The 25,218-nt window shown below is 41.4% G+C and overlaps 1 protein-coding gene across 1 annotated transcript in view; it reads right to left on the bottom strand.

Moving 5' to 3' along the window:
- Positions 1-25,218, bottom strand: part of LOC142497474 (C-Jun-amino-terminal kinase-interacting protein 4-like) — a 66,473-nt gene that overhangs the window by 33,012 nt on the left and 8,243 nt on the right. The window contains exons 2-11 of the mRNA XM_075605302.1: positions 16,840-16,960; positions 15,979-16,049; positions 15,520-15,611; positions 7,378-7,471; positions 6,516-6,666; positions 5,445-5,535; positions 3,270-3,397; positions 2,329-2,386; positions 1,481-1,633; positions 230-281 (exon numbers count right to left, since the gene is read on the bottom strand). Coding sequence (XP_075461417.1) covers positions 230-281; positions 1,481-1,633; positions 2,329-2,386; positions 3,270-3,397; positions 5,445-5,535; positions 6,516-6,666; positions 7,378-7,471; positions 15,520-15,611; positions 15,979-16,049; positions 16,840-16,960 — 1,011 coding nt within the window. The remainder of the gene's footprint in view (positions 1-229; positions 282-1,480; positions 1,634-2,328; positions 2,387-3,269; positions 3,398-5,444; positions 5,536-6,515; positions 6,667-7,377; positions 7,472-15,519; positions 15,612-15,978; positions 16,050-16,839; positions 16,961-25,218) is intronic.

Below are 25,218 nucleotides of genomic sequence, written 5' to 3'. Positions count from 1 at the left end.
ACATTAGAGATGGAAAATCAAGTCCACTCTTGATAAAAAAAAAAAAAAAAGGATCCCCAACCCCCCCCCCACACTAGACATTTCTCATATACAGTAAGTACTCGTTAACAATCTTACAATTTACAGCATTCACCATGTACACAATACTAGATAATAAGGATAGCCTAGAGATCTCTCTGCATCGCTTAGCAGAATATTATGTCTTTTTGCATTGGGTGTGTGTGTATACCTCCGCATCTTCTCTGCTTTGTTTCCTGACTTCATCCAGTTCAACGCGGCTCCTTAAATATAAAGCACAAAGAAATACTTTCTTTAAGAAAAAAAAATAAAGAAAAAAAACACAACGCTTCTGTAAAACTCCAAAGAAACTAGAGCATTTATACACCATTCATATTTTTTTAAAAAGAACACATACACAAAAACATGTATATATTTTGTGTGTGTAGTTTTGCGTCAGTACAAAATGTTGTGGCAAAGGCAATTAAAGCTGAAAAGTCGATAGGCATTGTATTTTAAATCAATCACTCACTTTAGTAATTTGACCAAACTTGTAAAAAAAAAAAAAAAAAAAATAAGTTGGAGGGCTGCTATTTTGCCACTTTAAAAAAACGAAATAGCCAATTTAACAACTTGGGGCATTTTTCAAACGTTTTATCCAAACGGCAGCAAATTGAATCTCCGCAGGTTCTCTAGTCCTGAAAGCTTGCACTGTTTTTAATCCCTGAAGATATTCATTCAGTAATGTTCTGCTGTGCATTCTTAGCAGGGCCGGCTGGGCGTTTAGCAGGATCCGGTGCAGTAAGTAAAGGCGGGGTTTCTTATCACCTATGGACCCGGCATCTCGTCCTGCTACCACGCGTCGCCTTGATGATGCAACGTCATGTGATGCGTGGGGCCTCCTGCCGGTCCTCGCGTAATGTGATGCTGCATTGCAATGGCAATGCGTCGTCACATGGTAGCAGCAGGAAATGCCACATAGGCGACATAGCGTCGCTCGAAAACAAGTCTATGTAATCCGTCGCGACACAGCAACCAAAATTGCTGGAAGTCAATGGAAATTGATTTTTTTGGCCGACCGCCGCATGACATCAGCGGCACGTGAGCAGTTCAGCCAATAAGGGAGAACCGCTCACACGCCCCCCTGTCGCTGTCTCTTGTCTCCTACACTATAAGCTGAAATCGCGATTACAACGGCGACGGATGACGTCATCGGGACTATAAGCGCGACTTTACAGAGGCCCCGTGCTCACCCCCGGCAAACACAGTTTAAATGTTGCAGTGGTTAATTTAACCACCACCACATTAAACTGAGATTATTGATGTTGGACGGGGGTAGCGCATGCGGCCAAGTGCATTCACAGCGATGGCACCGCCATCAAGCCGGGTCTAACTGAATGGCCGACATAGTGTAGCAAGATCTGGTACACTTTAAAGAATAACATCACTGAGTGCAGGATAACGCCTGCTGTTCAACGCTCACCGCTTCAGGTCCTCCTCAGTCTCCCGTAGTTTTGACTCACAGCGGCCCAGACCCTGAGTCAGGCTTCCAGACTCCCGTTTAAGGGCCTCTCTCTCCGAAGTCAGCTCCTCCACTCTAGCAATGAGGCTCTTCCTAGCCATATCCACTTCCCGCCTGCATAGGGAAAATGCAAAGCAAAAGATTGGAGGCCATGAAAAATACATTCCCAAATTTGAGAATACACACCTGAAAGACTAAACTAACAACCGAGCCTAAAGCTGCACAGACATGGAGACCAATTTACAAGCTTGCCGTTTAAGGTGGTTTAATCCTCGTTACAAGAGACCAAGCGACGTGCATGCACAGAGCAGTGTGCCTTTCCAATGCTGTGCCAAGCAGGATTACGCTCAAGATTTAAATAATTAATATTCGTCATTATTTGACAAACCTTTTGTTTTTCCCTCAAACGAAAATCAGAAAATCAGACTTGAAAAGATGTATTAACTATTTGGCATGAATTACGTGCAGTCGCAGTCTTATAGCAGGTGAGTAATGTGCACAATCTTAAGGTAGACTCAAAAAGGTTTCAGGAAAACCGCCGATTTCTGCAATACTTTGTGACGGACTTGTGAGTCACATTGCATTGGTCCACTCTATATTATACAGTACTACACTATCTAAACTTCATGGAAACCTTAATACACATCTAACAGTGGTTTTTTAACGTTATTAGGTGTCTGCATTGGTAAGTGGCTAAAGACCAAAGTAGGAAACCACTTAAGTGACACTATTGGTTAATATCCTTCAGAAGCACTGGAGCTAATACTGGGCAGACACTTCCCTCCAAACAATACCCAGTCTGAACTTACTGTGCATCTCTTAGCTGAGCATTGTCCATCATGAGAGCCTCTACTGGATTACCAATACCTGGGACAGGAAGACAGACAATCGTAAAGCAAACCTGACAGACATCATTATATCACCCCCATATGGAGAAGAATATAAAACAAATTTCAAGGTCCTGTAAATATAATCAGTTGGGGAAGTATAAAAAAATAAGCATTTACGACAGACAGTCTTCTGTTTGAAGGGGTTAATATGACTTTAGAATGCTACATGTGGCTAACAGGAATGGGGCATTATCCAGGTGGTTTTCAGTACTTCCCTTACATAAATAAGGAACACACACACACACACACACACACTACTGGAGTTGTGTCTCAATTCTTCCTCTTATTAATGTGACTCATCATTTAAGGTGAGACCCACATATACTCATTCTGCATACAGCATTTTCTGTCAGAAGGGTGAATACACCAAATGTTATTAGTTCTCATAAAAATCCACATGCCACTGGTCAGGACACCGACTGACATATGTATAGTAAACTTGATGACAGATATTGACCATTTTATTCTAGTCAATTTGGTTCTCTCTTTTTCAGATGATATCTACTTTGGCTAGATGGGATTCCATATTTACTAGGGAACATGTCTTATTAACTTGGTTTGTCCTACAGACAACTGCACTAACCCACACTAATGCGAGACATGCTTTTTACATCATGGGGAAATGGGGAGGAGCATCAGGTTTGACTTCATACAATGACACACGTGACGAATCATATTCGAGCCTAGGTTAGTCATGTAAATAGGATGACCATGGTCTTTACCTTAAAATTTGTATAGTTACTGGGTATGAATGGCATTACCGTATGTTAAATCGCTACCTCGAATGAACAATACTACAGTATGTAACCCAAGTAATATACAGAAAACATTATGGCAGAGTATTAAAACACGCCAGCCACCTTGCAAGTCGGCTCCTTCATCCACATCTGAAATGAACTCTGGACTTGTTCCGCACACCTCGTCAAATAAGGAATCATTGTTACGCTCCATCTCCTCCTGATTCAACGCTGGCTCTGCCTTCGGGGTGCTGGGGAGGGTGGGCAAGAAAGGGAGCAATGTTGTGCCCAATACTGGTAGAAACACTAAAGCTGCTGTTCAACTCATCGATTCTCATTTTTATTATTTTATTGTAAATTAGCTTCCTCAGAAAGATTATTTTTTTTATAAAGTAACCGTCTTGCTTATGTATATCTTGTGAACAACGTATGTACTGTATAAATTCTCGTCGGAAACACTGGATTCGTGGAGATCAGCTACCTAAGTTTGTGATGGCACCATAAATTACTGGACAAAGAAAGGAACAAAGCGAAGATAACCATTTCGATAACTGGCAAACAATGATCACCATTCATTAATAATGGTAAAGAGCCCACACAACTTAAGTACACCACGGCAGTGTTAAAATGTAATACAATATGCATTTTAAATACTTCACCTTGTCCAAATGTTTTTATGGTGTCAGCCAGCTACATTTAACCTACTAAATATGCCAATGTCCCTAGTTCCCTTTAGCTACAATGAGGATGATCAGGAAAAGCAGCATTTCAAATGAACAGGAGTGGAGCCGATAAAGATCTTGGAAAAAATACCATTCATAGCATGTTAATTAGTGCACACAGCCAGTCAAGCATGTGTTCTACCTGTTCCAAATCCACCCTTTAAAAATGTATTCCAGAGGAATGTCCCAAAAACTTACTATCGGTCTCAACCACTATACCACAAAAGCAGAAACGTTATTGATATATACTCTACCGCTAAGTTTCTATGGTTCAAAACGTATAAAATTCTGGCGCCAAAATAACAAACTAATGTAATACTGATGCATTAACCCTTTGATTGGCAGATGGCTCTGCAGCACGATGGTAGGACAGCCCCTCAAGCACTTAGCCATCAAGTGATCGCAAAGTCACTGTTCTCTTGCCTGCCAGATTGGGTTCTGTGGGAAGACTATCTCACCGTAGAAACACCAAGCTTAAAAGCCATGTCATGGGGCCCCCTGGAGTGCCAGACCAGATGGCACAGTGGCTTACGTCAGGGACACTACATGGGCAGCTAAATTAGGGGAACGCGTAGGGTCACTACCCACTGCCGTTCATGAGAGAGATTAATCTTTCCCCTATACCGGAGACAGAGGGAACCAGAAGGGACGGAGGGAACCAGAAGTGATGGAGGGAACCAGAAGTGACGGAGATCACTGCTTCATTGTCCTGCTTCAAGTATTTATACTTCTATGCACTTTATCTGGGGAAACATTGTGAGTGTCCATTCTAACGTTCCCAACTTTTTAAATATCTTTTATCCAACTTTTTGGGGATTGCCTGCACGATTGTCCATTCCTTTCATTTTGGGATACTGCTACCTCTACTCTGAGCTATTGGAGCCATTGAAAAGGCAAATTGTGCAAGCAGAGTCCGCAGGCCACACATCTGAAGTGCCTTTATTGATGTATTTTTATCATGGACAAATGTGAGTGCACCTTTTCTCACTGATCATAGGTGATTAATTCAGTGAAAACCTATTGCACTATTTCTGGTTTTACTCTTATTTCCCGGTTACTTGGATTCTGCGCTCCCCGAATTTTGAGTTAAACTACAGCTTGGAACAAGAACAGTTCTTAAGAAGGTTTTTAGAGCAGAAAATACATGAATATCACTTTTAATTATTGATTTGAATATTTATTACACCTATTATATATGTATCACTTTTATACTGAAGTCACTTATCACAATAATGTAATATTTACGCTTTTCTTTGTGGCGTCCTGGACCAGATTACTACTTGAGGGGTTAAAAAAAAATCCAACTGAAAGTAACTGGATTTTTTATTTAATAATGTTTTGCATCACAATGTCACCAGTTTTGCCCCTAGGTAACGCTGACATTAGTTTATGCATTAATCTGCACCAATTGGGGCACTATCGCATTAATTTGAACAGGGGTTTCTGTGCAGTAGTGATCTGAGCATAACCATTGCAGTTTAATAAGTAACCACCATACAGAAGCTCCCTTTAGCATTAAAAAATACAGGATACATGAATATACTGTGACCAAGTCAGAGACTGCAGAATGCCCCACCTTGTTTCAAGCGGACCAGAATTCAGTTTTAGTTCCGGAGTGGAGCTGATGATGTCATCAATCACAGACGGTATCTCGGGCTCTGGAGGTTCTGCAAAGTACACATGCACAGACCTAGGAATGACTGACACAGACATGAATAGCAGGACCAGCAACAAACATACTGTAGCAGGTGTGAAGGTACTCATCACACACAAACAGAACAGGGAGCATTACTCAATTGTCGCTGTCACCTGTCATTTTCCACAATTACAGCATTTGGTTTCTACCGACGTTTGAAGTAGGGATTAGTGTATCAGTCTGTAAAACCCCGAATAACATTACTGTACTCGGTGTGCTTCATTTCCCTTGGGCTAGCTGCCATGTTCAAGACTCATTGACGTACAGAATGGGAATGACGGATTGTTTGTCACATACATGAGCAGAGATTAAAAAAAAAGACAAAGAACAAAGACTACACAAAAAGTAAATGCTGTTAAAAAACGAAAAAGAAAAAAAATGAAAAAAAAAAATGGTATAATTGTGCTGGAAAGGTAACGTTAAGATGCAACGTGAAGGGATTACTGACCCTTAGCAAATTAGTCAGGCTTACTCTGGAATGTGGAATGCAGTTCTAAATCACCGTATTAGAAGAACGCAAGAATGAAAAAGCAAATCTGGACAAATTAATGGATTACCAATAAGTTTGGCATCTTTAACCTACAGACAGACGTTGCTTCAATATTAGTATATACTGAACATTTCAGACCAAATTGGATATTTGGGGTGGACTGGCACATGTTTATGATATGTAAATCTATAGGAAATGTGAGGTTGCTTCATAAAAATACGTTAGTGCTGTACTTCTGCAAAAATAAACCACCACATACTGTATAATGCGTTCTACCAATGACTCGTATTTATGTTGTTAAGAGAAATTTCTGTATTCAATGGCAATTGAACAATGTTTGCTTCTGTAGCATGAACTAAAAAGATGGAACAGCAAAAAAGGGCTAAAGATTGAACAAATTAAACCCAGAGTTTCCTGTTCTGCACATCATGTGAGTTACTGCCGTGTTTTTGTCTCTCTACCTGGGCCTTTTTCTAAAGCTCTGTCCTGTGGTACCAGTTCATTTCCTACGGTTAAGACAATGTTGTCCCCAGCTTCCTGAGCAAAAACCATGGCCTTGAAATTCTCCAAACTGGCTTCAGCTGGGACTGCTTTAGTGTCTTCAGGCAAACCCTGGAAAATAAACACATTGAATATAGGTTTAACGGATTGTTGAGGGCACGCAAAACATATGAACCGTAAAAATGACACCAAACAGAAATAGGGCACAGCTAGGACATAGTGCAGAGGTGGGCAACTCCAGTCCTCAAGGGCCACCAACAGGTCAGGTTTTCAGGATATCCCTGCTTCAGCACAGGTGGCTCAATCAGTGGCTCAGTCGAAGACTGCACCACCTGTGCTGAATCAGAGATATCCTGAAAACCTGACCTGTTGGTGGCCCTTGAGGACTGGAGTTGCCCACCCCTGCACCAGCGTCATTACTTGTGTGACACGCAAGCCGTAACATTACAAAAGAAGGGTCTACTCTTATTTCTACAGAGCAAGGCAAACATAACAACAAATGAGAAAAAGAGATGCATGGATTTTTGTGTTACTGTAAAAAATATTAAATATTTAGTGGATCTGCTGAAGGGAAGGTTTGCATAATTGCTCATCATCGATAAGGAGATGGGGGCATATTACAAAGTCAAGATTTATTCAAAGATACGATTACACAGGTAATCTGGTAATTGCAGGGGTAGATGGGAGAAGAACGTACAGAAACATGGGAATATAAAGAAAAGCGGACAATAAAATGTATTGATGGCAAATTCACGGTTGGGATTTTGGCCCACAAACATTCTCTGTTAATTAAATAAAGTAACAAGAGCATATGGACAAAACCTTTTCTTTGGAGTATTCAGGACAGCCATTGTCAGGAACACTTTCCAAGGATGCAGGTGCATCTTGGAAATCCAGTATCAAGAGCTTCTTTTCCCTATGGTGTCAAAGGTATACATTGTTATAACCATAATCAAATTAGATGCAGGCTCCACAGCACCAACAGGTAAAAACTCACTGAACATAGCATGACAAGGAATCCTAAAAACTTAAAAAACACTGCAGTTCCCCCTGAACTTGAATATAGATATATATTTTTTTCTTACGCTTACCCAAACCAGAGAGTCCCTTAGAGCTTATCCATGGTTTCCCGATTATAGGATCTGCTGGTTCCCGAAATATGTCGCTTTTTGTGCTTCTTTTGGCACACAAAACAATTGCAAAACATGGATGTGGGGTCTCATATAGAAAGTCACCGCTTCATCTACTGATAACGTTGCAACTTTCTATCTGTTGCGGGAGTGAGCCATGACCCACAGGCCGCAGACAGTGTGTTCCCCCCCCCCCCCCCCCGGATCAGGCAAGTTATTATTTTAATATTACCTGAACCGAAGGTCCCCTTTTAGAGCTGACCCATGGACCCCCTGACCAAACATGAACTGCCGAGATAGAACTAGTTTTATAGATACAATACAGCTACAGAGCAAGGCCAGCGGATAATAAAAGGCAGCAAAGTCAGAGGCAACGTCACAACTTTCCATTGGCGACACTGCAGCCACATTTGAAGATTTGTGTCACACACCGACATAAAACAAAATTTAAATCTCAGGAACCAGTGACCCCCACCAGGTCATGCAAAATAAAAATACAGGGGTTAGTGTGGGAACGGCAGCAATCCCATTTTCTTTTGTAACAGAATCGAAACCAGGGGGTCCCCGGAGCCGAGCTGTTCTTTTCCTAGTTCTGGGAATCCCCAGCTCGCAAGATATTTACATTTTTATATACCAGTAAAATTAAAGTCAAATCAAAGATGGCCACCGGGGTCGCCCCATTGAAAGTTGCCATGTCATGCTCCGATGACACGGAGGCTGCACGATTGGTCCCTGGTAGTGAGGCTTGGGTGGCAGCCATATTGATTACCCAAAAGGGACCAGAAACATGGCAAATAAAAAAGTAAATGCCAATGGAACTGGGGGGATTGCGGCTTTAAAAAAAAATGTAACATTTTGGGCCCCCGTTAGGATGTAATCAGCAACAATTACAGCTGGTTAACCACAGATTGCAATGGCTAAGCTTTAGTTCTAAACTATGTCAGAACAGGTTTGAGAAATGTTCTGTTTATAACTTTTGCGTTAAAGTTTCAATCATTCTGAAATAACAGACAAAAATAAATAAAATAAAGATATGGAGGACATAAAAAATATATAAGTACTGTATAGCACAGTGTCACAGATAATATAACAAAGGCGGTGCACAATCTGTAAAAACAAAAGGGAAATGGTCGCCTGGGATTTACAGGATTCATCCTGTGATTTGTAAGAACGTCCAAGCTTTCATAAGGGGAAAGATTATTTGGGCCTATAGACTAGTTAGAAATATTTGGGGAGAATGGTGTTAGGTGATATATTCCTTATAGAAATGTAGAGAGCCCCCAAGATCCGCAGTAACTTCTCCATTAGGACTGCAATCCCACATGTTGTTTTCATTACATGTCAGAAGGGATTGTGGCTAAGGCCGCGCTTATAGTGCGCGCGACGGGACAGATGACGGCACCCATCGCCTCTAGCGAAAGTTGTAATTCGCTTTCCGGCGACCAGGTCTTTGATTGGTTCAGAGGCTGTCACGTGGCGACAGCCTATGAAAAATCAAATTTGACCAGCTTCAAAAATTCGCGCCGCCTGCGTTGCTCCCGTCGCGGTTAATAAGCGCACGCGATGGCGGCAGTACATTTGTTTTGCCGTGACGTCGCCGGCACTATAAGCGCAGCCTAAGGCACATCTTATTTCACTAGTTGCTATGAGTTTATCTGTTCATTCGAGGTAAATCAAATCCTTTATTAGCATGAATATTTTACCCCAAAGATGGGACCGTTTGGAACAAAACCACTATACATTATAATGCCAACTTGCAACACAGAGGGGAACATAAACCATTATTTACCAACTGGAGATCATGTGACGTAAAGTTACCATGAGGTCATTTTTGTATTAAAATTCCTTTCACTGCTGTTTTTTGTAAAATGTTTAAAGAAGTGACAATGCTTATTTTTGTAAACCGTCATATTATCATTTCAGTCAGGGCTCCTACTGGCAGCAGCTACGGAGGGAGGTATCTCGGGAAGCAGGGGGTCCCTGAAGCTAAAATCAACCCCTGCTTCAAACCTATAGTGTTTTTTTTTTTTTTTTAAAGCATGGCCTGGAGTGCTCCTTTAAAACAAAGAATGTCGGCCTGTTCGTCTGCATTTGCCCTGTGCAAAACCTGTCATTATGCAGCAGTGATGCAGGTCACTGAACAGCTGCCCTTTCTGGTAAGAGAAATCTACAACACATTGCTCTGCATTGTAGGGTCCCTCGAATACACATGTGATTGAACACTATTAAATGCTTCACTGCAGAAGCACTGCTATAAACGCTCTTAAAGCATTGCGATTAATTACAGGTCTCACTGAAAGCACTTATTTAAACCAGATTCTTTCAGCGCCAACTGTACAAGGTTTCTTTGTTCCACCCCTCGCTATAAAAAGGTATAACCTAAAATTATAGCTTCAATAAAACACTGGATCCTTAGCATTATACGATAAAAAAGGAGGTTTTAAAAAACTGGAGAGGAGAACTATCAGGGCTTAGAAACACATAAGCATTGTTATGCATTGGTCAAGACGAGGAGCAGCTGTGATAGTGGAAAAATATAAAGCGCAATAGAGTGCTGGCACACAATGAACTTATACTAAGATTGACCCAGTGAAAGTGGTGTGAAAGTGGTTAAGTGAACAAATCACTCAAATATGTCTGCATAAAGATGGTCTGATCACGCGTGACTCTCTCTTAAAAAACAAAGAGGAGTACATAACATAATAGAGTTTTAATGCACAAATGATTAGATTCAAGGCGGATGGACACACTCACATTCTCCCGAAAAGTAAACCACAATGAGTGCTTTAAGGGCACACACTCACCACTCTGGGACTGCCTCTGGGACCGAAAGAGTCACGGTGTAAGTCCCCGTATGCCACCAGGATACTGCGATCCACGTTGTTCAATGGCGACCATCAGCACTTCCGCGTCTGTGCGCGCCGCAGGGTACGGTGGCTCACGAGGGACTGGACTCTTCCTCACCAGCTATGGAGTCTTCAGAGGGCCAAAACCCCTACGCGTTTCGCCTACTTTCCAGTTTGGCTTCCTCAGGGGTTGTGGCGGCAAATGGGGACTTACCCGTGACTCTTTCGGTTCCAGAGGCAGTCCCAGAGTGGTGAGAGTGTGCCCTTAAAGCACTCATTGTGATTTACTTTTCAGGAGAATGTGAGTGTGTCCATCCCCCTTGAATCTAATCATCTGTGCAGTAAAAGTTCATTGTGTGCCAGCACTCTATAGCGCTTTATATTTTTCCACTAACACTTTTACACGATATTCTAGATATCGTTTATTTAAAGCTGCACAGAGAAGCTTATTTTGTTTTAGTTTTGCGCTTCTCTATATAACTTATTGAGGAGCAGCTGGGAGGCTGAGGTTTCGGCGCTATGAAGTGGAACTCTGTAGTTTGCTCAAGAACAGGTCTTGTGTACATGTGTCACTCCAAAGGTGAACGCCTGACGGGGGTTCCCCAAGAGCTGCTCCCCTCTGCACAGGACCAGCGTGCCAAGGGTTAATATTTGCTTGTACCATGTGGAACTGCAACCCCACCCACTGGAATGTTAATGAGCCAAAAGGACAAAAGACTTTGAATTCCCAGCTGCATTCAATTTTATTTATTTATTTTATTTATAAAATATTTTACCAGGAAGTAATACATTGAGAGTTACCTCTCGTTTTCAAGTATGTCCTGGGCACAGAGTTAAGACAAATAATACATGGTTACAAATACAGTTACATAAATGAACAGGGTATACATTATATACAAGACATTGCATGCACAGTTAAAGAAAATATATATTATGGGCGTATGAAACAGTTACAGACCAGATTAAACTGTGAGACAGCTTTAGATTTGAAAGAACTTAAACTGGTGGTGGATGTGAGAGTCTATGGTAGGTTGTTCCAGTTTTGGGGTGCACGGTAAGAGAAGGAGGAATGGCCGGATACTTTGTTGAGCCTTGGGACCATGAACAGTCTTTTGGAGTCTGATCTCAGGTGATAGTTGCTGCATGTGGTAGGGGTGAGGAGCTTGTTGAGATAGCTGGGTAGCTTGCCCATAAAGAATTTGAAGGCAAGACAGAAAAGGTGAACTTTGCACCTAGACTCTAGTGATGACCAATCTAGTTCTTTGAGCATTTCGCAGTGATGTGTGTTATAGTTGCATTGGAGAACAAAACGACAAATTGAATTGTAGACGGTGTCAAGTTTGCTAAGGTGGGTTTGAGGTGCCGAGCCATATACTATGTCTCCATAGTCAATAATTGGCATTAGCATCTGCTGTGCGATACGCTTTCGGACCAGGAGACTTAGGGAGGATTTGTTCCTGTAAAGTACCCCTAGTTTGGCATAGGTCTTGGTTGTCAGGGTATCAATGTGCATTCCGAATGTTAAGTGGGAGTCAAACAATAAGCCCAGGCATTTAAAAATAGTGACAGGGGTTAGGGTGGTGTTAGCGTTGGTTCTAATCTGGAGCTCAGTCGCTGGAAGCTTTAAAATTTTAGTCTTGGTCCCAAATACCATTGTTACAGTCTTGTCAGTGTTTAAAAACAGTTTGTTTTGGGAAATCCAGTTTTCGAGTCTCAAAAAGTCAGACTGAAGTATGTGTTGAAAGTCAGAGAGGCTATGGCTGTGTGCATATAGGATTGTGTCATCTGCATACATTGAGGCTTCCTTACAAGCTGTGGGAAGATCATTAATGAACACTGAGAAGAGTAGGGGCCCCAGAACAGAGCCTTGCGGGACACCACAGGTGATATCCAGGGGGTTGGAGTTAGAGCCCGAGATGGACACATGTTGGGATCTTCCTGATAGGTAGGACTGAAACCAGTTTAAAGCATGCTTCCCTATTCCAGAGCTCTGGAGTTTGTTAAGCAGGATAGCATGATCAACTGTATCAAAAGCCTTTGCAAAATCTAGGAATACTGCACCAGTGAGTTGTCCCCGTTCCATTCCACACTGGATTTCATTGCAAACTTTTAGCAGGGTAGTTACGGTAGAGTGTTTGGGACGAAAGCCAGATTGGAATTGGCTAGGGAAATTTGTCTTGGTATAGTAATCGCTTAATTGTGAGTGGACACATTTTTCCATGACTTTGGATAGAATTGGGAGAAGTGAGATTGGCCTGTAGCTGGAGACAGTGTTTTTGTCCCCACTTTTGAAGATTGGGACAACTCTGGCAGTTTTCCAGGTCTTAGGGATATGGCCTGCAGACAGGATAGAGTTGACTATGGAAGCAATTGGTTTGGCAATGGCTGGAGCACCAAGTCGTAGGAACCTAGATTGTAGTAAGTCAGGTCCACATTGGCTGCTTAGTTTTAGTTTGAGGAGCGCTTGTGTAATCTCCTCTTCAGATACTGGGCCAAATTGAAAATTGTGGGCAGTGTTGGGAAGGGGTGGGGCTGTGTGGGTACTCCCAGGATGAGATTCAGGTTTGTGGTTTGGGCTGCGTTTCGCTAATAAGTTAGTGGCACACCCCACAAAGTAATCATTGAATGCATTTGCAATGTCAGTTGGGTTTGTCAGAGTAATATCCTCCTTAGTGATATTACTTTGTTGGTTATGGTTAGGAGGCTGGAATATATTGTTGATAACCTTCCAGAAGTTAGCTGGGTTTGATGTATTTTGGTGGAGATTGTCAGAGTAATATTGTGCTTTTGCATGTCTTGTTTGCCTTGTGCACATGTTCCACAGGCATCTGTAGTGATTGAGATCCTTGGTAGTGCCAGTTACTTTGTAGCTTTTCCACAAGGTATCCCTGAGCTGGTAGAGTGCAATAAGGTCAGTTGTAACCCATGGAAGGTGGGCCCCCCGTACCCTTATTTTGCGTAGTGGAGCATGGGTATCGCAGAGTTTTAAGAACTCGGATTGGAAATAGTCGAGCGCAGTATCAGGGTCGGGAATTAAATCGATTCTGTGCTATGGGCAGTTGGTAAGGTCATCCAGAAACTGTTGTGGGTTAAAGTTTTTAAATGTTCTAGTGAGGAGAACTTTAGGGCTTGAATGGGGCGGTTTAATTTTCCTTACACAGTACACTAGTGCATGGTCACTGAAAATATCAGGAAGGATGCCAGAGGATTGGATTCTGCTGGGGTTTGAGGAGAGAATCCAGTCTAGCAAGGAATGGTTATGTGATTTCAGGTTTGTCCGTGTTGGTTGGGAAATGAGTTGCGATAGGTTAAGTGACTTGAGTTGTATCTGGATTTTGTTGTTTTTAGGGTCAAGCCAATTGAAGTTGAAATCCCCAAGAACTAGCAGCTCACTCTTCTCATTCAGAGAGGAAATGGAGCCAAGAAACTGGGTGATATCTGTCAGGGATTGTAGAGGGGCTTTAGGGGGGGGCGGTAGATGCCAGCGAGCAAGATGGGTTTAGAAAAGGGGAGGCAGATTTTGCCAACTAGAATTTCAAAAGAGGGTGGGCTTGGGGGGCAATTTAACAGTGTAAATTGTAATGTGTCTGCAATATAAAATAACACCCCTCCTCCTCTCTTTGACCTATCTCTCCTAAAAATGGAGTATCCCTGAATGGCGATATTTGCATCAGGGGTTTTAGGGGTTAGCCATGTTTCTGTAAGAATGATGGCTTTGGGTTTATGCATAAGGCACCATGCCCTTAGTTCGTCCAGTTTGGGCAGCAAGCTCCAGATATTTATATGGGCGACAGATAGCCCTTTTTGGAATTTAAAGGTGGAATTCTCAGGGGCATGGGACAGAGTTGATATGGGAGGACCTGGGTTAGGTTCAATATCACCTGCTAAAGAGAGTAATAGTACGAGTAGAAATTTGGGTAGTTGTTTGGAAGTTGTAAATTTGTGGTGTTTGCCATTAGAGTGAGAAGTGGTTGGTGTGCTGGTTTTTAGAGTTCTCCACAAACATTCAGTAGATAGTGCAAGGCTTTTGAGTAGTCCAGGGTGTATGGTGATGTTAGGTGTGGGCCAGGATGGAGGAGTTTGTAGTGTATAGAGGGAGTAACATCTCCATGAGGCCAGGAGAAAGAAAAAAGTTAAGATACATTCATTATGCCAGAAGTAGGCAGTTCTGCATGGAGCTGTTGTGAGCAAAGTGAGTGTGTGCAGACTAAACAGCAGGGGTGTGCCTGTTCCTTGTCAAATGTTTTGCTGCATTGCAATGCTAGAGTCAATTCAGGGTTTCAGTGGGCTGAGTGGGTGTGGGAGGTATTTTGTGCAGTCAGTTTTGGGAGAGGCTGCAGTGAAATAAGTTGTAAAGGCGAGGGGGTTTAAAATATGCAGGTTAACAAGCATGGGATCAGTGTGGTCATATAAGCTCACTTTTTGTTGCCTTGAGTAAGAGAGTTTGCAGAAAGATGAAATCCCCAGTCACCTCTAGTCAAACTATAGTTTAACTATATATTGTCACTTAAAATGATCTGAACATCTTCAATGTACAGCTGCGTCGTCCCAAAGATGCGCAGTCAAAAGACAGCTATAGGGTGTGAGCTGTTTGCTGCTGCTCGCTGATGTTAAAGCTGCTCTATTTCAATCTGAAACTTACTAGCTCTTTAATCCCCTGTACCAACTTTTCCAACTCCATCTGTCCATGAAATGTCTGTGAATTGACTGCATAACCCTGTTCTTTTATTGTAACCATGTATTGTTATAACTCTGTGCCCAGGACATATGTGAAAACGAGAGGTAACTCTCAATGTATTACTTCCTGGTAAAACATTTTTATAAATAAAAAAATAAAGTCCTATCACATCAGATACAAATATTAAATGCTATGATTTGCAAGGTAGGGACACAGCGTTTCCTTATTATTTTACTATGTACAGCTGGTAGCCCTACATAGAAATAAACAAGAACTAAACCACATGCACATAGTCTTTGAGGTCACTCACAAGCACTGAAGAGGAGTACTGGGTGCAGAATGTCGAGCAGCTTCCATAGACAAAGATCTCTGGTACCGAAGCTCCTTGTAGGACTTCATTATCTGCCACAAGCATTGTAAAGGGTAAATAAATTAGGTTAGAAAGTTCATTGAAACTGTCCTATAGGTAATACATTTCTAGAGGAAAATATCATCTCCCCTCACATCTAATGCAGAATTTGGTAAAACTTATCTTAGGGTTTGAGTGCAGGATCAGACAGAGTAAATGCCATTTGTCAATGAGAAGAATCAACATTTAATAAACAACCAAGAATAGAACATTGATAGTAGGGAGAGAAACTGCCACACAAACTTTTGTTTTGAGATGACGCTTAGTAGAAGAAAGATTATGTTCACACAAGTTCCTACAGCATATGTCTGTGCTGTGAGTTTTTTTTTTAATTGCCCACCACTGAGATTCACTACTTACCTTGGCATAGACTTGTGCTAATGAAGCAAGTTCTTTGTTCACGGCTGTCTTCTGCTCTTCCAAGCCAACAACTGATGGACAGTAAATTACATTAGCTCAGTATTCTTTGAAGTTGCATAGTACATAGAATAGCCCGGGTGCATTAAACCACTATACCCCAGTCCACAGACTGCGGAGGAGTTCTGAGATATACTTACAGCAAATAAAAATACCTGTTGTGAGCACATTTGCATGCATCAGACAGGTCTACAACCCTGTCTTTCTCCATTATCGCTTATCAAACAATGCATTCACAGCAGCCAGGGGTTCTGGGAAATGACATGTAAATGAGCACTCTCAGTGCGTCACCTTTTGCTTCTTATTTATTTGAACATGGACCTCTACAAGCTTATGTCTGCTGCATTAAACGGCTTTCAGAACAGCCTTGGTTACAGAAGACCTCCAGGTTGCGCTCACTGTTGTGAAGCATTGTCACTCACTTTTTGGGAGGTTACATAATTAATGCCCACATATCGAAATATGTACATTAACTATTTATTTTCTTTAAACTTTTTTTTTGCTACATTGGGAAACGCTGCGCTATTAAAAGCTTTCACAGTTGGCTATACAATTAGTTGTTGCTTACAAGGTATGCTATATTGCTTACAAAATCTGAGATCTGATTAAGTGTTCTCATATTCATGGGTCATCCTAATAGCCAATAACTTCCGGCCTCATAAAAGGGGTCTATCCAGTCAAGTGTGATGACAATTATCGATTGTTACAGGCAGCCTGCTATCACAACTAAGTGAATAAACCCACAAGGATGGTAGAACCTCAATGTATTTTATTTGGAACAATATTGGATCACTTGATACTCACTCTGATCAGCATAGCTCCGCGCTTTCACCTCCATGTTCCTAGTCTGAGCGTCCATGGTGATCAAATTAGCTTTGTAAACTTTCCTCTCCTGCTCAATGCCATCTTCCATCTCCATACATCTCTGAAAAGAAACAAGAAGTCACCCACTGAAATCACATCTTACCAGACTTGTTTGGCTACCAATTTTGTGTGCCTATTAGTTTATGGAGAGAAACTGGAGGAAAGAAAAGCAGGACATGCGTCTTATTAGTTGTGGTGGAAATATACGTCGATGTGAAGGTTGCATACATGAAGCAAATACCTGTTATGTCTCCAACAAAGTAAGGGTCGCTCTTAACGCTCTCTAGAAAAAAAATGTTACGTTACATTATTTGTCTATTGATGCGTACACCATGTGGACTATTAAAACAGAGCAATTAAATGAGTCATGGGCTTTGAGATATGTATTAACCACATTACTACTCAGCAATGCCATTGAGTAAAAATATTTATTAGAGATGTGTGAACCTTTCGCCCGATTGCAACCACGTGAAATTTGCCCATTTTCAGCCACAAAAAAATCCCCCTGTAGCCTTGCCAGAGTTTGCAAATGATTAAATAAATATGAATTTTTGTTTTATAAGCTATATATTTTGGAAAGGTGTTTGTCTGTTGGATATGCATTTGGACACCTCTTCAGATATCGTAACCAAATATTGCATGATGGTTCCTGAGATTAAGGAGCAACTTTTTGTTTATGTTTGGGTACAATTCACAAATGACATCAGTAATACCATAACTGATGTCACAAATGACATGATCCCATCACACAACCCTCAAGCTACCACTTAATCTTGGTCACTCTGAAAATCCAATTTGCAACATTATTAGCAAAATTACAGGAGCAGCCAAAGTTCTTCAAGAGTGCAAGACCATTGTTTGGGACAGGAGAACAATGTCCCGAAAACACGCATTAGGCTATGTCCCCGGTGGTGATGGCGACGCGCCACACACCAGTCACTAACCTCAATAAGGTTAGGCCACGTCCCCCATCGCTCCCTACAGAGCGCAGGTCGCACTTTTAAGCTGTGCCCATACCACCAGGAGCGCGTGCAGCAGCCCCCACTGGGCACTTGGCCTTAGAGGCTGCTGATCGAACACTTCAAAACCTCAGAGGCAATGAAATTATGATGACTGGAGTTGTTGTTGTTGTTTTAGCAGGAGAATTCGTATTAAGAAACTACAAAATTCAATTATTCATTTATAAATCTCAGTATTTTTTGGTTTCGTAGAATTCCCGAGCTAAGCCGGGTACTTTCAGCTAGTTTGAAATATTTTCTAAAATTGCTAGATGTTTTCTTAATGCCGAGATTATAAATAGGGTCCATACACCATGTTTCGCTCACTGGCGATATTTCGCTGTAAACTTACAAAATTGGTTAACAAAACACAAAACCCCATCAAGCTCTTTTTGGGAACCCCTGAGCCCCCACAAAATATATATCTGTATATAAGTGTCAAAAAGGAGTGCTATTGAGCGTGGCATATGTATACAACAGACAGAGAAGCCCAATGCTACATCCAACATGACAAAAATACACAGTAAAATACTTATATATTCTCTTGAAAAAGGGTCATTTAGTTTAACCCTTTGGCCAAAGCGTTGTAAGCTTGCGAGCCAAAGGGTTAAACTAAATGACCCCTTTTCAAGAGAATATATAAGTATTTTACTGTATATTTTTGTCATGTTGGATGTATCATTGGGCTTCTCTGTCTCTGTTATATACATATGCCACGCTCAATAGCATTCCTTTTTGACACATATATATATATATATATATTTTGTGGGGGCTCAGGTGTTCCCAAAAAGAGCTTGCTGGGGTTTTGTGTTCTGTTAACCTAGTCTCAGCTGTTGGAGGTTAGTGGCTCCTCCTTCCCAGGTTTTAAGCCCGCCCCTCCCCACTTCCCAAGTTAGTAGGTCCTTTCATTCTACTGAATATAGACCCAATGTGGTCTTTCTCCCTCCTAATAGAGGTAAATGAGAATTTTAATCCTAATAGAGGTATATTAGTATTTTATCTGGAAGTGTTAGGACTTGCGAACAGGTGTCTGCCTTGTCGTGGCTCGCAAGTTTACAATGCTTTGGCCAAAGGGTTAAACTAAATGACCCTTTTTCAAGAGAATATATAAGTATTGTACTGTGTATTTTTGTCATGTTGGATGTAGCATTGGGCTTCTCTGTCGTCTGTAACTTACAAAATTGACAAGATCCCAGAAGGTATAGGTAATCCTGCTCAGCTAGATAGGGGGGAATATAATATGAAAAATCTATCAAAAAGGGACGGGTGCCAGCAGGAAACCGATATAATGCATATACAGGGAGAGAAGGGAAGTGTTCCCTTAGGGCTGCACTCCAGAATATATCCCCCACAAAAGGTAGTGAAATTTTTATTTTTTTTAAATAAAACATATATACAAAAACAAAAAAAAACCCATACAATTCTGGTAAATGTGCCACATAAAATTAAAAGCAATTAAAAATGAAAACAGCTAGTTGTGTGCTTCGAAGTGGGTCTTACAAACACAATGCAGCCACAAAATTTGACCGGAAAAAAGCCTGTCCAAGTTATAATGTAAATAGAGTAGATTACTGAAGACGGTGGTCTGCTATATCTGGTAGGATTTGTGAGGGCGTTGTGGTAAATTCACAACCTATGAGCTCTTAAATGCCTATCATCAATGCACAGACTCAGTATCATGTCAGGAAGGTCATTAGTAAGGCATACCCCGCTTTAAGTACACTCACTTTAAGTACACTCGCGAGTAAGTACATATCGCCCAATAGGCAAACGACAGCTCACGCATGCGCCTGTCAGCACGCCCTGAACAGCAATACCGGCTCCCTACCTGTACCGAAGCTGTGAGCAAGCGGGGAGACTATAGAGCCTGTTACAAATGTGTTATTTACATCAGTTATGCACGTATATGACGATTGCAGTACAGTACATGCATCGATAAGTGGGAAAAGGGAGTGCTTCACTTTAAGTACATTTTCGCTTTACATACATGCTCCGGTCCCCATTGCGTACGTTAATGCGAGGTATGCCTGTAATGTGTGGTATTTGCTCTCTTCGTAACATTAGAGGGGGCTTACATAGAGGCCCCCCTATAACGGAGTAATTAATATCATCAGTGCAAATTTTGAATACAAGCCAGGTAGTAACTGGCTGACTGAGCAAGGGAAAAACAAGTCTCCTGCCGCTGCAGTGCCTAGGGAGTAGAATCTGGCAGCAGTATACTGGTCTTATGGACCCTGCTGCATACAAAGGTCACCAAGCCTGACTCTCTTATAACCCCCAGTCTCTTACTTACTAGTCTTGGGCAAAAAGACCTGTTTTTACTGTCCGTAGATTCGGATCAGTGCTGTAGGGAGCCCCTGTGGTGCACAGGCTCGAAGGAGCCGACGTCATGTGTGGGTGACGTCAGACGCACCCAACGTACATTTCACCAATCAACTTCATCGTTCTGCAAGTCTAGTTTCTGGCACATAATGCAGAACTGTATGTTTTTTGTATATATGTTTATTAAAAACTTATTATTTCACTACCTTTTGTGGGGGGGGGGGGAGAGGGCAATATATTCCAGAGTATAGCCCTTATGGAAACACTTTTCTTTCTCCTCTCCCTGTATATGCAAAATTGAAAAATCAAGATACGTTTTGCAACATTGGCGAAGTTGGGGGGAAAAAAACCCACACAAAAATACATTTGCAACTACATTTTGGATAGTTTTGCACAACTCTAATATTTAATATTTATTTGTTGCCTCTTTGCTGAATGGGGTACCAAGTACAGTCTGTCACTGGTCAGAGCAAACAATCATTACCCAAGACACGATTCACTCATTTTACTGCCCTACTAAGCTCACACATTAACAAGCACGCATGTGACCCCTCGCATGGTGGATGGACAGTAGAGGTACCATACTTTAATCAAAAGGAATGTAGTATACGTAATGTAAAAATATTTCCCATCCTATTACTGTTGACAGTTTCTTTATTCAGTGTTTGCACACAATGTTAAAAAATGTACGTCTGATATTGATATGTTGGTGATCACGCATTACGAAGTTTCCTAAACGCTCATATGAAAAATTCCCTACAACTTTCCGGCACCCTTGGGTCCTTTCTTGCGCACATTGATGTCTAACCACTACCTATCTTGGGTGTTTTTCCAAGATATCCATCATTTCCATTCTTATATCCTGGAAAGTTGACATAATTTGGTACTGGTGACTAGTTTCAAACATCGCCAGTTTCCCAGCTGCATCACCCACTCATCTCAGGGAGCTCATTATAAACACGTGTGATACTGAGAGAGATAAGGAGACGTATGGAAGACCCCAATTCTGTCCCTCATCATCCCTGGGCAGGTTCAGCAATTACAGTCAGATTATTCCATCAGGAAGGAATAGAAACAAAATGGGGATGCAAAAAGCAGCAATAGAAAACACTACCATACAGGCAGTCCTCGGTTATCCGACACAATGCGTTACTCAAAATGGCGTCGGATAGTGAAGCGCCGTAAAGCGAATCACATTTCCCATAGGAACACTGTTTAAATGAAAGGTTCTGGTAGGCATTTTTAACACTAAAATACACCAAATATTTTACGCAGGTAATAAGATATGCAGCAAACACAAATTATGATGTAAAGATTCTATTTATTGAATCCAGAACTGTATAATAAAACTGTTAGACATGTTTAAGGGCCTAAATACACCACAAAACCTTCACACAGACTGATCTGGATGATTTCCCTGACTGCAGCCTTCTGATTGACATAATGTTGCAACTTTGCAAAGCGCCAGAAGAGCATCAGATACACCATTTTGGCGTCGCAAAACCGCCCATAGGGTTGCATTGGACAGCGCCGGATAAGCCCTTCATCGTAAAACGAGGACTTACTGTACATGCAAAATGAGTCGACAAGATGCAAGTCAATATCCTAATGTACAAAAGTAAACCCCTTCAGTAACACAAATAACAGAACAGATGATGAATATTTATCACACCCTGCACATTGGACTTGTAAGGTCTGTTTAAATTGCAACACCTGAAATGCTGGGAATACAAAGGACAAAACAAAAACCTGTGCGCTCCCATTGATGATGTGTGATCAACTGGATTCAATCTGAACCCCTTCATTGTACATCTGTGTCACCCCAAAGGCAGACTCTTGATGGGATTACACAAGAACTGCTCCCCTCAGGACCAGCGTGCTAAGGGTTTACATTTGCTGTACTATATAGAAGGTCAACCCCACCCACTGGAATGTTAATGAGCCAAGAGGACAAAGGACTTTGAATTCACAGTTACATTCATTCAATCTGAACCCCTTCAGGTCTTCATCCTCTTCGCCCCAAAGCCGGACAGCCTTTCGCGCAGTCGAAGGGTAGCTAAAGGGTGTGAGCCGTTTGCTGGTGTTAAAGCTGCTCTGTTTCATTCTGAAACTCACCAGGCCTTTATCTCCTGTACCCAATTTTCCAAGTAACTGTCCATGAAATGTCTGAATTTACTGTATAACACTGTTCTTTTAATGTAACAATGTATTGTTATAACTCTGAACTCAGGACATACTTGAAAACGGGAGGTAACTCAATGTATTACTTCCGGGTACAACATTTTTATAAATAAATGTGATCTAATGATCTAATATCTCTCTCTCGCTCTATATCATCACAAAGTTATTATCATTTCTTTAAACAAATCAATATATATGAATACTCAGCTCGAAAACCCAAATTAACCCTCTCAAGCTTCACTTATACTGTAGCATTATGCAACGAAGCACAGGACAAATTGTCAATGGCATAGGAGAAAAACTTGTGAAAGCAACATTTTGCACAGGCCTTCAAGAAAAATACTGTTAGCAGTAAATTCTAAGTTAAAAATCGCAACATATAGCTTCATCTGTTTACAAACTACAGTATATGTGCTTTTTATAACTCAACTGACCCCATTGCAAACACTGTGCAGGCCTGTTTCTGAAGCTGTTACATTGAGCATCTTATTAGATGCAGAAATAGTAAATCATTTTGCTTTTCAGAATGGAGTGCCAGGGATTGTACCTGTAAAGGCAGATCATCCAAGTACCCAAAGCTACTGTAATACCTCTGGTCTCTGAGGCAAATGTTCATCATTCAACAAGAAGCAAAAGAGGGGGGGGGGGGGGGAAGGATCCTTTCAAAAGCAATAATACAAAGTACTTTCTAAACGGTGCTAAAAATCAAGAAAACATCTGATGTGCAGAAAAATACCAAAAATAACCTCGTAAACAAGGCACAGATGTAATTACATGATCGCTCTGAGTGATCAGCTGTTTTTATAGGCACTTACTGCTAAGCTGTGATGACCCAAACAAGTCAGTGAGGACTACATGGGTGTTCCACGAGGATAATGTTTCTCAACAATTTCCCCAACAGTTTGCAATAAACATTGAGGAGAACATCATTAGCAAAATTGTAGCAATTACGTCAGTCAAACCAAAGCAGGAAGGGTGATCACCCACAGGAGGTTCGGTAACCCCATGGGGTTCGCGAGATGTCTCCAAGGGGTTCGCCTCAAAAAGGATGTAATGACGGATGACAGTCAGTATAGTGGGTTCCTGAGCCCGTGTGGGGACAGCACACTTGGTAAGGCCACAAACTCCCCCTTAGCCTGGCTGGTATAGCCATCAATTACAGCAGGAGCTTCCAAAGTCGCTCCCCACAATGCTCTGCATCCAAAGCAGCATATCATTGTGGGGCGTGACTTTGGAAGCTTCCCCAGTAATTAACAGTTTGTGGCCCCTCAAGCTCAGGACACTGCCTGGGACCGCTCAAACAAACAGTCTTGTTAGCAGTACTCTGATTATTAGGCAATAAGATTTATTAATGAGGGGTTCAACAAACAAATAATTTCTAGCAGGGGGTGCACAATGTACAAAAGGTTAGGAAACTGTTCTAGAAGAACTACATATCAAATGTTTATTTATTCAAAATATTAAAATAAAGTTTGTATGGCAAATATTAAAGAGACGTTTTACACAGCTATGGTGTGTTCTTTTGTTATATTGTTTGGAATGAAAGCATCTTTATAGCTCAAAGGGTGTAGACCAATGGCTCCTTATGACTAGCCGGATGTTCCTGATGGGGCACTAACTACAGGTGAAGCTTGAGTCAAGAGCTGAAGCAATTTACATTCTCCAGTACTTAACATTGCCTTCCTAATATACTGGTATGTTCCAAAATAAGTCTGAAAGTCCAACTGGGAAAAAAAAATAATAACCATCACTAAATATACTGTATATTTCAGTGCTTAGATGCTGATACACGTCAGAAAAGAATGCAGCTTATAGTGATCACTGCAGAGGTATTATGCATGTTTAAATAAATGACTATTTTTCAAATGAAGGAAAACACTGATGAATTTCACGTCGGGACAAGCAAAAGCTATATTAAGGAATATTAGAGGGTGACAATGACGTGAACTTTCAGTTCAGTAAGCAAGTGTTGGAGCTCATAAGGCCACCAGGAAAATATGTTTTACAAGAACGTTGTCAGTGATAAAATACAAAAAGGTGTAGTCATATGCCATATACATCAAGAAAAAGGAGCTTTATAGAGAGCGGTCTCAAACACAACGACTTGTGCATAGTGTTTTTGAACTCTCGTTAAAGAGAGCACGCTGACACTCAAAAGTTGTTGCCTTATCATGTGATTCTCAAACAAACATCACATTTTTTTTTAAAAACCCTCTTTTTTACAGTGTGTAATGTGTTTAACGGGTAGTGCAAAAATACCCCACTAAGCAATATTATAGCAACAGTCCACGCTGATCGACATTTATTTTTGCATTTTACGTACTTTAAAAAAGTAACAGTCCCGACTTGACCCCCTTTTTTTATATATAGATGGGAAGCAAGGGGTCCCCGGAGCTGAACTGCATTTATTTCAGCTTTGGGGAGCCCCCGGTTTCCGAGATAGTTACTGGAGGTGCTGCCGGTATGTCAGAGCAGGGGTTCTCAATTCCAGTCCTCAAGGGCCACAAACAGGTCACTTTTTCAGGATACCCTTGCTTCAGTACAGGTGGCTCAATCAGTGGCTTAGTCTTGTGGTGAAGCTGGGATATCCTAAAAACCTGACCTGTTGGTGGCCTTTGAGGACTGCAGTTGAGGCCCATTTTATTTTCCCTGGAAGGGATTATCCTGGCGGCGTCTTCCCCAGTTCGTATCTCGGGAAGAAGAGTCTCTGGTTCAGCTCCCGCCCTTTGCACAGCGGTTTTCATTCAGAAGCTAGAGGTTAAGAAAATCATCGTGTTTGTGTGTATATGTATATGTCTCTATCTTTTTTTCTCTCCTT

This window comes from Ascaphus truei, chromosome 6, assembly GCF_040206685.1.
Source record: "Ascaphus truei isolate aAscTru1 chromosome 6, aAscTru1.hap1, whole genome shotgun sequence".
Lineage (NCBI taxonomy): Eukaryota > Metazoa > Chordata > Amphibia > Anura > Ascaphidae > Ascaphus > Ascaphus truei.
Note: the sequence above shows the minus strand (reverse complement) of the source record. Positions and strands in the feature narration are given on the sequence as shown.